The sequence below is a fragment of the Mastomys coucha genome, unplaced genomic scaffold (genome assembly GCF_008632895.1).
Source record: "Mastomys coucha isolate ucsf_1 unplaced genomic scaffold, UCSF_Mcou_1 pScaffold2, whole genome shotgun sequence".
Classification (NCBI taxonomy): Eukaryota; Metazoa; Chordata; class Mammalia; order Rodentia; family Muridae; genus Mastomys; species Mastomys coucha.
The window spans coordinates 17324691-17337276 of NW_022196902.1; the positions used below are offsets into that span (position 1 = coordinate 17324691).

A 12586-nucleotide genomic window follows, 5' to 3' on the forward strand; every position below is an offset into this window, starting at 1 on the left:
CAAGCACATACAGATGCACATGCACAAACACATTCTCACACAAATGCACATCCACAAACATATAACAGTAGGCCCAAATATACTTACTGTAATTCAAAGTTCCTGGGACAAACCTGTAACTACAAGTGATGACTGACTACCAGAACTTCAGTGTTTTTGAAAGGTTAGAATGTTGTAAATCCAGAGACAAATTACCTTGGGCTGTCTTTAGCCCTTGGACAATCCATGTATTCCTGTCCTTGGAGTGTGATCTCATTATCCCTGTGGCTATTTGTAATGTACAGACAGAACTATAGTTTCATTAACTCCAAAGCTCATAATGTCACCAGATAGCACCGGCAGCCTGTAACAGAGATGTTTCCACTCTACTGCACTCAACTTACCTGATAGGCCCACTAATGGATCTTCATAGTGTCTTTTTTTAAAGATTTATTTATTTTATTTATATAAGTACATTTTAGCTGTTTTCAGACACACTGGAAGAAGGCATTGGATCCCATTACAGATGGTTGTGAACTGCCATGTCGTTGCTGGGAATTGAACTCAGGACTTCTGGAAGTGCAGCCAGTGCTCTTAACCTCTGAGCCACTTCTCCAGCCCCTGACTAATGTATTTTAAAAGTGCCTTGATTCATGACTCTTTTTGTTCTTTTCCTGTACACTCTCCACCAAACTGTTATCTCCTTAAAACATGAAACTTGCGGTAACATAAATCTGCATTCCTGGACTTGGATCACAACATATGGCTCCAAAATATATAAACTTCTATCCCCTTCAAGATGAAAGCAAGCTGTGTGTCCTTTGTTGAAAATGCATACACACACACACACACACACACACACACACACACACACAGAGAGAGAGAGAGAGAGAGAGAGAGAGAGAGAGAGAGAGAGAGAGAGAGAGAAAGCCAAGCACACATTCACTAATGCCTCAGGCCATTCAACCCCGGGAGAATCAGGGTTCCAGAACTCAGGTGGGCAAGGAGTCGGTGAGTGAGTGACAAACACGAACACAAGAGAGTGCTGAATCTGAGTGTAATTTCTCAAAGTAAGCATCAGACTTTTATAGTCATTACAGAAGAAAAAAGGAAGTTAGATAATACATCAGTCAAGGTACATTGAGGTCATCTGATGCATAATGATTCTTTAAACAAAACAGAAAGATTCGTACATGAAAACTGGCTGGAACCAGGCAATGGTTACAACTGAGATAAAGTCAGCCTTATCTAAGGTCAGTTTATTCTTAGAAGCAGGTGCAAAGGCTTCAAGCCTTAGCCATAGTTCCAATTCTAGTCTATTGTAATAACCCACCACCAGCCAGCCCTTAGTAAACACCTAACTATGCTATTCTTTTGGGCTTTCGGAAGTATGCACCAGGGGTTCCGTTCTTGCTAACCTTTCCATGAATAATACAATACTCTAGCTCCTTCTTAAACCACAACCCACCTTCTTCCTTCCTAGACCATTGTAAATTCCTGTATATGGGAGTGACTCAGCTGTTATTCTAAGTATTCGTTGGGGACCTCCATTTACCAGAGGAGCCCACCAGCTTTCTTCTATTATGTAATATAGTCTGCCATAGATGACTGTAATGAGAATTCTGAGTTTACTTTGTTGAACGTGCCCTGGGATTATTAACTCCTATCCAGTGAACTGCAATGCCTGATTTCTCTCTTTCAACACTGGAGCACTTCGTCTGAATAAGTATCATTCTTAGGAAATTCCAAGCCAAGAGTCAGTTCAGGGGTTGACTAGGATGTTGGAACACCGGTGGAGTCCAGGAAACAACGTCCAATCTACCTTGGATATTTGTCAAATCATTCCTTGGTGGCACCTCTATACCTATAATATGACAATACTGAAAGAAAGCACGCAAAACCCTCCCTCGACTATCGCAAGGACACATCTGGACCACATCTGTGCTAGGAGATGCCAAGGACCTCCAGGAGACCAGTGCCCTTGAAACTTTTTGCCTCAGGACTGCAGCCAAGCTTTTGGACATGTCACACCCACTCCAGCGGACACTAACACTGGACTTGGTCAGTCTAGCTTCACATCGATGTGTTGTCAATGCACGCAGAAAGCTCCTTAAGCCTTCGAACACATGTTTGAAAAACAGCTAATTCTTGTGAAAAGAAAAATTTGCACCTAAAAATTCAGTCTAGAATCAGACACAGGTGAGCAACCTCTAATTGAGAGCTGTTGCTTTGTTGGTCAGCTTCTGTTCCTGTAACAAAATACCTGAGGAAAGCAACCTATAAAGGGGCAGTGTTTATTATGATGCATCGATTCAAAGATTTCAGTTCCTGGTCACTGGCTCTGCTGTGTTGGAGCCAATGGTGAGGCACGGAATGTCATAATACCATATTCTAGGGACCAACTGAGCAGTGGGCCTTTGGTGGGCACATGCAAACCATATCACTATATTTTGTATTTTTAATGATTTCTCCACTCTCTAAGATAGATGATCCCATTATCAGAGTTCCAGTTGCATAACAAGACTAAGATACACATAAAAAAGAAAAAGTCCCTGTTTTGGTTATAAGACATTCTGAAGATTAATCCAAGATTTTAAATTTATGGGTGTTTAAAATGTAAAATTATGCTGATAGTTGGAAAGTTGGAAAGACATTACTGTAGAGCCATTCTGCATAAACTTGTATAGGAACATTATGAAGCCTGTTCAGTGTTTGTTTGTTTGTTTGTTTGACAGGCTTTGTGATTTAAGGCAAGGGAGGTTACACTGTAGTATTGAGTGAAATTGTAAAGAACTCAGCTTTGACCAGAAAGAGACCTGGCTCTCACCTTGACTTTTAGAGGACCATGACCTTGGAAAGTCACATCTCATAGAAGTGACTTGGCTTCCCTGAGTGACATGGGTCACCTAGGTAGTCTAACTATGAATCGGGCAAATCATGAGAAGCTGAAAGCTGAAGTGAGCTACCCAAGCTCATTATGTGAAGTCTTACCCTTGTTTAATTTCTGTTGCTATGAAAAATACTCTGACCTAAAGACAGTTGGGGGAAGAAAGTCTTTATTTGTCTTTACAGTTTCAAGCAGTCCATTATTGCAGGAAGACAAAAGCATTCTGTTCACAGCGAAGAGCAGAGAAAGCATAAATCCTTGCTTGCTCAATAACTTTCTTTACCCTTACACAGTGGAGCCTAGCCTAGGGAGTTACACTGCCTGCCCCGGGCTGGTTATTTCCTATGCCAACTAACAAAATTCCCTAGCAAGAACCTGTGTAGCGGAAGGACAGAAGAAAGTCCTGTAAGCTGTTCTCTGACTTACACACATGCACCATGGCATGCTTGTACACACATACATAATATAAATAAATGTAACAAAAATTTTAATACCTGCACAAAAGAAACTTCAGGGATAAATGGCTTGTTTTGGCTCACAGCGACTGTCCATAATGGTTGGGAAGATACAGCAGTAAAAGCAGGAAGCTGGCCACCCACATTGACCATGAAGTGGGGCAGGTTGAGCTGCAAAGTGTTAAGGGCCATCACCAGTGACCCACTTTCTCCAAGTGGGGGCACTGTTCAAATACAAAGGCCTATGGGGAACATTCCATTTTCAAACCACAATAGCAACATTCTGTTTTAATTGTTTCCCAAAAAATTCTGACACAGCTTCAGCCCTGAGTTGCCACAAGTTGCTAATCCATTCTTAGATTTTTTCACCAAAAACTACTTTAGTATGTATATGTTCTAAAGATAAAGACATTTTCCCATATTGTCACAATTATCAAAATCAGGGCCTAGCATTACCCTCCATGTCCTGCCTAATGCTCAGTTGTTACTAGGTTTTGTCAACTTTCCATTAGCATATGAGGAAATCTGTTGAGAGCCATGTTTTGTGTTTCATTTTTGAAGCCTTTCCCAGCCACTCCTTAGCTCTCTTAACTCCGATGCTTTGAATATTACAGACCAGTTGCTTCACAGAAGGCCCATCAACTTTAGCTTTATACTTCTCCATGAAGTACTTGGTTGCTTCGGAGAATGTCCATAAATAGTGAGCTTCATATTTCTTCATGAAATAGATTAAGATTGTGCAGTGTTGGCAGAAAAGAAGAGAAATGTACAATGTTTTCATGACATCCTATCGTGCTGGTGCATGATTCACATTTTCTCATTGCTGATAATGTCTGCTCACCTGCTTAAGATGATGTCAGCTAGGCTTCTCTGTTGAGAGCTCTCTCCGCCCCTCTTCCTCTTTCCTCCCTCCCTCCCTTTTCCTTCCTCTCTTCTCTTCCCTTATCCTTCTTTCCCTTGTTCCTTCTTTCTTGTTTTGTTTTTGTTTTTGTTTTTCCAGACAGGGTTTCTCTGTGTAGCCCTGGCTGTCCTGGAACTCACTCTGTAGACCAGGCTGGCCTCGAACTCAGAAATCCACCTGCCTCTGGCACTCAAGTGCTGGGATTAAAGGCGTGCACCACCACTGCCCGGCATCTTTGTTGGTTTTTAATGAAAGGGTCAGTGGATGTATCCAGGACCTTAAGCATACTTGGCAAATGCTCAGCCACTGAGCCTTGGAGTTTCTTATTTTTGTCCTTTTATATTAAGAAATACTGTTTAAGTTTCTGCTACCAGAAGTGACTAGGACCAAGCTTCTGGGTGGCTGAGTCTCTGTTGAGTTAGTTACTAGTGAGTAAGATGCCCAGAAGAAATTTCAGTGGCTGGGACAGAGTAACTGTGCACAGATGGTACACACATGGTAGCAGGGATGGAGGCTTATCGACTTGAGTATTCCCTTTAGGGATCTCAACTGAGACAAAACTGGATCCTTGGGTTTAGCCCAGAAAATACTTTCCAGAAAAAAAAAAGTATGAAGTAGAGTTGGGGTTTATTTTAAAGATTTATTTATTTTATGTATATGGGTATACTGTAGCTGATCAGATGGTTGTGAGCCTTCATGTGGTTGTTGGGAATTGAATTTTTAGGACCTCTGCTGGCTCCAGCCCAAAGATTTTGTTTATTAATATACATAAGTACACTGTGGCTGTCTCTAGACTTGCCAGAAGAGGGTGTCAGATCTCATTATGGGTGGTTGTGAGCCACCATGTGCTTGCTGGGATTTGAACTCAGGACCTTCAGAAGAGCAGATTGCTCTGACCTGTTGACCCATCTCGACAGCCCAGGTTTTATTTTTAAAAGGGTCAACAAGATGGCTCAGCTGTTAAGGCAAATGCTGATGACCTGAACTCAATCCCTAGAGCCCATAGTTGACCCCTGACCTCACAGTTGACCCCTGACCTCTACACTCATGCCATGGCACTTGCACATAAGTATGTAAACAAATGTAAAAATTTATCTGTGAATTTATTGAGAATTTTATATATGTATACAATGAAGTATGATCCTATTTATCACCATTTGCCACTCTATTTCTTCCCATATTGCCTCAACATGCCCTTCTCCCAACTTCATGTCTTATTTTATTTACAACTCACTAGGTCTAGCTAGGGCTGCTCATACATGAACAGATATACTGTAACCAACTATAGCAGCGGTTCTCAACCTTCCTGAAACTGCAACCCTTCAATGCAGTTCTCTTTGTGGTGGCCATCAACTACAGAATTATTTTGTTTCTACTTAGAACTGTAATTTTGATACTGTTATAAATTATAAATATCTGATATATAGGATGTCTAATGTGTTACCCCTGTGGGGAGTTCCAACCCACAGGTTGAGAACCCCTGCACTAGAGCATAGCCAACCTGACAGTAGCCATATCTTCAAAAAGGAAGGAGTTTTTCTTCTCTCAAAACTATCCACTACTTATAGCTACTCAGTAAGGGGTAGGACCTGAAGATCATTTAGCCTGTTTATTCAAGAATATAGCTACTCAGTAAAGGGTGGGACCTCAGGGTTATTTAGCAAGTTTACACCAGGATATTGGTATCTTCTCTGACTAAAGGCTGACATTAGTGTAGGTCTATAAGTATAAGCGTACATATTTAGAAGGCAGTTTGACAAAATGAGCTCAAGACTAGCCTAGGAACAATAAGACTTTATCATAGACTAGAAGACATGGGAAGAGGAAGAGAAAGAGCAGAATATGAAGGAACAATAGCATCCTCAGCCACACAAAGGAAAGACAACAAGAAAACTGAACATACCATCTACCAGCCAGGGAGAGAGGCCACAGAAGAAACCGGCCCTGAAGGTCCCTTCATCTTAGACAACAAGAAAACTGAACATACCATCTACCAGCCAGGGAGAGAGGCCACAGAAGAAACCGGCCCTGAAGGTCCCTTCATCTTACACTTCTGTCCTCCAGATTTATAAGAGTACCAACATAAATCTCTATTATTTAAACTACCCAGTCTTTCATATCATGTCCCTAGCAAAGAGAACACTGAGCATAAGACTTCAGGCTATTCTTCAACTAGAAAATTAAATAGTTCATCTCAGTGTTTAGTAGTTATGGCACAGTAAACAATGATATACAGTGATTGGATATCCCTTACTTTTGTTAGGAGACTAAGCTGCTGCCAGACTATGACCAGGAAATCACCAGCTCCATGCCCAGAAGCTCTTGGGGAATATGCCTCACTGGCAGAGCAGAGCGGCTTCAGTTCCTGAAACCCACTTGAGAGATGGGATAGGAATGTGCCTCTACTGGTACACTGCTTGTCTAGCAAGCAGGAAGCCCTGGGTTTGATCCTAGCCCTAACCCTGGGTTCAATCCTAAACCTAACCCTAACTCTAACTCCCAACCCTATGGCAACCCCAAGCCCGAGCACAAGCCCCTAAAACAGGCATGGCAGCATAGACTTGTAACCTCAGCATTCAGAAGGTAGAGACAGTGTGGTAAGGGCTTTCTCAGGACAAAGGGAAGACAATGTGGTAGGATTAATATTTATGAAGGTATTCATGACCCTGTAACATAGATCACCTAATCTGAACCAGTGCTACCACGTAAGGGAGACTAAGGAGGTAGAATGTGAAGGGGAACAAAGGAAAGGTGTACCTGCTGTGCTCAGGGCTCAACCTTGGATGTGAATCCTCTGAGAGAGCACAAATAAACACTTCTTCCTGGTAGAAAGCCTCAGGGGTATCCCATCTCTCTCCATGAGAATTCCACAATAACAGAAAGATCAAATATTCAAGGTCACTGTGCTACATAGTGACTTCACAGTCATCTTGGGGTACAAAATACCCTGTCTCAAAACTATACAATACAATACAACACAATACAATACAATACAACACAACACAATACAATACAACACAACACAACACAATACAATACAACACAACACAATACAATACAACACAACACAATACAACACAATACAATACAATACAACACAATACAATACAACACAATACAATACAATACTGACTCCTTGGACATTCAAGATGGTTCTTACAAGATTCCCCAGAAGATCCCTGTATTCTCCAGCATTGTGTTAAAATTAAATATTTTATTCGAAGGCTACTCCACTGGTATACCTTTTTGTAAGTCATCTATGCTTGAGGCAGGAGTTCCCAGGAATGAGGATGCCCGACTCACCATGCTCCTATAAGAAACTATAATAATAAGCTCATTGTTTCACCAAGCTGGATTTGAATGGAATGTCCTATATTTAGGGTTTATAAACATTTATTTACATCTCCCCAAAGGGGGGAAAATCCTGTGAAAATTTATCACCAGTCATGAAAACTAGTTTAAAAAGATATGGACGTAAATACCAAAGCTAGAACAAAGTTTCTGGATGAAAACATTGATGAATAGCGCATAGCTTTAGGATAGACAAAAAAAAATTCTTCATACTAAGACAGTAACAAAAAAATTAAAAGCATTCAGAAATTTACCAGGATTATGGGAAATTGTTTTAAAATGATGAGCTTAATACTGCCACTTACTTGCAAATTAATAATAACGAGTTTATTCTGTTTTTTTTCGACATCTGACGACATGCCCACCCATTACTGTGCTAGTAACTGAGGCTACCATAGTGGAAACATGGATCCTAGAGGGCAAGAAAAACGTGGTATCAACAGCTTCATGAGGTCAGCTCTTGACAGTCACCCACTTGGCTCTGGCCGCAGCTGTGGCTCCAGCGAGGAGGTGGTGGCCTTACTATCCAAGGCAACGTGCGGGGAGGATCAAGCAGCGCAGTCAGCAAGCGGAACCATCGGGCAGGGATACAGATTTCGGAGGGGCTGGTAACCGGTAAGCACCGGGCGGGCTCATTTGCCGGGCAACAAAGGAAGTAACAGAGAGAGAGAGAGAGAGAGAGAGCGGCGGCTTCCTGCCGGTGGCTACGCCCCTCCGCTCCCATCTTCCCAGACTAACCCTTGTGGGGTACCCCGGGAGGCCGGGGCTCCATGGTACCGATGGAGACGCAGCTGCAGAGCATTTTCGAGGAGGTGGTGGTGAGTGCTACTGTCGGTAACCCAGGGCAATGGCTCCGGGAGGGACAGGCTGCGGATCTAGGCTGTGGGCCTGGGCCAGCCCCCCGTGTTGACAACGGCGACTGACCCGGGGTGACCGTACCCCCGGACTGCTACCAGATCCAAGAAAGCGTTGTTAGTTCCTGCCGCAGTCTCTTTAAAAGTGTGCTCTGTATTGCCCGAGAGCCCGAGAATATTGCTCTAGGGGACATCTCCCACCCCACCTCCTTTTAGTATTTTCATATCGTTTACTATTTTTTGTTTGTTTGCAGAAAACAGAAATTATAGAAGAGGCTTTCCCAGGGTGAGTATGTGACAGGCAGATTTTTGGTTTTTGTTCGTTCGTTCGTTTGTAAATTTATCTTTGTTAGATTTCATTTAAGTTGGTTTTGGGGAGTTAAAAAGAAATCTACATTACAGGCTGTGTACCCGTTTAAAACCAGTAGCAGATAATGTGATTTTTTGTTTTTCAGAATGTTTATGGATACCCCCGAGGATGAAAAAACAAAACTAATCAGCTGTTTGGCGGCCTTCCGGCAGTTTTGGAATGGACTTTCCCAGGTGAGACATTTCATGGTTAACATCTGGTTAATGACTTTTGACTCCTTCAGTTTTACTTTTTACATCTTTGATCTCTTTTTTTTTTCTTTTTTTCTTTCTAGACAGGGTTTTTCTCTGTAGCCCCTGCTGTCCTGGAACTCACTCTGTAGCCCAGGCTGGCTCAGAAATCCACCTGTCTCTGCCTCCCAAGTGCTGGGATTAAAGTCGTGTGCCACCACTGCCCGGCCTTTGATCTCTTTCTTAAGGTCGTTTAGGAAAGGGAAAACTTAAACTGCCATCATTTTACATTCCTGTATTTACTGGAGAGCCTGTATTAATAAACTGTAATAGAGAGCCGGGCGGTGGTGGCGCGCACCTTTAATGCCAGCACTTGGGAGGCAGAGGCAGGCGGATTTCTGAGTTCGAGGCCAGCCTGGTCTACAGAGTGAGTTCCAGGACAGCCAGGGATATACAGAGAAACCCTGTCTCGAAAAACCAAAAAAAAATAAAAAATAAAAAAAAAAACTGTAATAGAGTCCCCATTAGAGTAGTCCATTATCTTCTCATGATGCACCCTAGACAGAGAATGAGCTACTGAGCTCTCTGCCTGTTAGCCACTCAAGTATGGATTCTAAAGGCAATATGTTTAAGTTTTAAGCTTTTTATTATCAAAAGATGATGTTTTGATGTGAACCAGAAGTATATAAGGCAAGAGTGATGAAGGCTGATCATCCTTTCTTATCTACCTCAGCCACCTTACCTTCCTGTCTGAAGCCAGCATCCTAGTTTGTGTTCCCAGAACCATTTATAATACTGTCTCTCTGTGTCCTGAGTTCTAGGATTACAAAGTCTTTAAACAGTGCTGGGGGCTTGAACATAGAGCTTCACACACTTGTCTGCGAACATGTCTCCACATGCTAGGCACACATTCATCTCTGCACTACATCCTCAGTCTCGGAATTATTTTTATAGAATCACCATATACCAGCAATTAGCTCTGTACTTTTCACTCTTAATAGTAAGTTCTAAAGGTAATTTCAGGTAACTTTTTGAGTTACTTTTTCTTTCGTATTTCTTACAGTGCTGTATCATATTGTTATGTGTTCTTACTACCTTTATTATTAACTGCCTTCTTGCTTTCAAATATTTCTTTCTTTTTGCCAGATAGAGGTTTGCTATTTAGCCCAGGCTAGACATGAACCTTTAGCAGTCCCCCTTCCTCCACTTCCTGGCATTATAGGATGGGTCGCCACACTTAGCTAGATGTTTCTCTTTATTTTTCTACTTTAAGTTGTGTTACAGTAAATAATACTATTGATTAGGCATAGGATTGATCATTGGGCATAATATTGGTAGATCAAAAGCTAGATTTTTTTTTCTCTTAGTTATAGAGGGGAGGTGGATAACACCTACGATATAGTCTCTGTGTAATGCAGAGTTGACTGGGACTTGATATGTAGTCCAGATTGGCTGTGAGCTCATGAACCTCCTGTCTCTACCTCTTCAGTAGTGGGATAGAAGCATTCAGAACCACCCCAGCAATTTATAATTTTAAGGGAATAACCTAATTATTTCTTTTTTTAAAAAATAGATTTATTTTTTTATCATTTGTAAGTACACTGTAGCTGTTCTCAGACACTCCAGAAGAGGGTGTCACATTTCATTACAGATAATTGTGAGATACCATGTGGTTGCTGGGATTTGAACTCAGGACCTTCAGAAGATCAGTCAGTGGCTCTTAACCACTGAGCCATGTCTCCAGCCCCCCTAATTGTTTCTTATGAGGGTTATTTACTTTACATTATCAATACCAACAACCAATATAATTCCTTAAAGGCATACAATTGAATAGTAATAATTTCTTATCCTGTGAGAAATTTTATTTTGGTAAAATGTTACTTTGTATCTTTCAATATTTAGCATATTTTATGCATTTTAAATTTTTAAATATTTATTGGTCTTTTTTTTTTTTACTGTGTGTGTGTGTGTGTGTGTGTGTGTGTGTGTGTGTGTGTGTCGGAGCCAGCCCACAAGGGTGAGGCTGAAGTAGAGAGGGCGACTGAATGAGAACGAGAGGACCACCGCTCTGCTGGCAATGGCAATAAACTTTAATTTGAGAAATCTTTTATAGTAAAACACAGTAAGACTAAAAATAGAATTTAACAACAATCATGTAGCACAATCTCTTAGCACTTTCTCATGGCAAAGCATGCCCACTTCTTCATTATCTTACAGTAAATATTTTCCCCCATGCCCAGGTACATGATGTCTGTTTCTTTGATCTTTGCACGCACAGCTCTCAGTAGCCTTGAATTACTTTCAAAACATCTTGGGTTCATAGAGCAGTTATGTCCTCAGCTGCAGGGAGATTATGTGAAGGTGCCCCTTCCCTGCCTTTCAGCAGGGGGGCCACCCCTAAGTCTTCCCCTATGCCAAAGAACATTCCCACCATTCAGCAGAGGGGCCACCCCTAAATCTTCCCCTATGCTAAAGAACATTTCCACCACAGTGTGTGTGTGTCTGTGAGAGAGACAGTACTTGTGTACAGGTCAGAGGACAACAAGAGAGAGTCTCTCTCTACTATACGGGTCCTGTGAATCAAACTCAATGCAGCAAGTGACAAGCCTGCTGAGTACCCTGCCAGGCACATGGGATTGCTAAAGTAATTTCCAAAGCATTTAGTGACTTAATGGTGTGACCTTTCAAGATGTTTATATAGTGAGAGCGAAAGATACAGGTAAAATTGGCAGCTCTAAATCACACGATGGGTGGTGATGGCCTGGAGGAGCAAGGTGTGTAGATCTTCTGGGATGCTCTGGAAGGCACACTTTGATATGAACATGACTTTTAGTATCAGATTTAAGTTAGGGAAACCTAGAAGTTTGATTTGTCTTTGGAATTATGGTGGGCTATGATTTGGGTTCATGGGGATTGGATTCATTTAAATATGAGAGTAAGCTACCCTCCCATATTAAGGCTTATCATTTGGCAAGTGGAATATTCATATCACCCTGTAACAGTACTTACAGTGAGTTAAATGAGTTTTCCGTTGGCCATGAATTTGTTAATATCATTGTAACTACTTTGACGATTCATGGTGGAAGTTTAATTTATATAATTGTAGGATTAAAATTAACATAAATACTATATTTGTTTGGGGACAAGGTCTCTGCTAGATATAACTCGGGCTGATTTAGAGATCTATGAGCAACCCAGAATGGTCTTACATATTCCTGTCCCTTCCAGTTCTAGGTTACAGGCCTGTACTACCATGCCCACAGTTGAATTTGACTTTTTCCATCTTGATCTTTTAGAAATTATTTTCATTTACAGATGTTCACAGTGAAATATTTCATTTACAGTATTGATAGATTTTCAGGTATAATATTAGCCATTTGTGTTACTTAGAAATTGTAACTTCAGGCCCAAAGTAAAAATGTTTTCTAATTTTTAGGAGTCTCATGAACAGTGTATCCAGTGGATTGTTAAATTTATTCATGGCCAACACAGCCCCAAAAGAATTTCTTTCCTCTATGACTGCTTAGCAATGGCAGTTGAAACTGGTCTCCTTCCACCCAGGTATGTTTGGGTGGGTCTGAGCAGTGGAAAGGCCTTTCATTATAAAGTTGTAGAATTG

At 41.4% G+C, this 12586-nt stretch overlaps 1 protein-coding gene across 2 annotated transcripts in view; it reads left to right on the top strand.

Moving 5' to 3' along the window:
• Positions 1-8223: 8223 nt before the first annotated feature.
• The window catches only part of Med23 (mediator complex subunit 23), a 47674-nt gene continuing 43311 nt past the window's right edge, over positions 8224-12586 (top strand). For both annotated transcript variants that reach the window (XM_031380609.1, XM_031380610.1), the window contains exons 1-4: positions 8224-8391; positions 8682-8713; positions 8883-8970; positions 12404-12528. In XM_031380609.1, the coding sequence (XP_031236469.1) occupies positions 8344-8391; positions 8682-8713; positions 8883-8970; positions 12404-12528 (293 nt within the window). In that variant the 5' untranslated portion in view covers positions 8224-8343. The remainder of the gene's footprint in view (positions 8392-8681; positions 8714-8882; positions 8971-12403; positions 12529-12586) is intronic.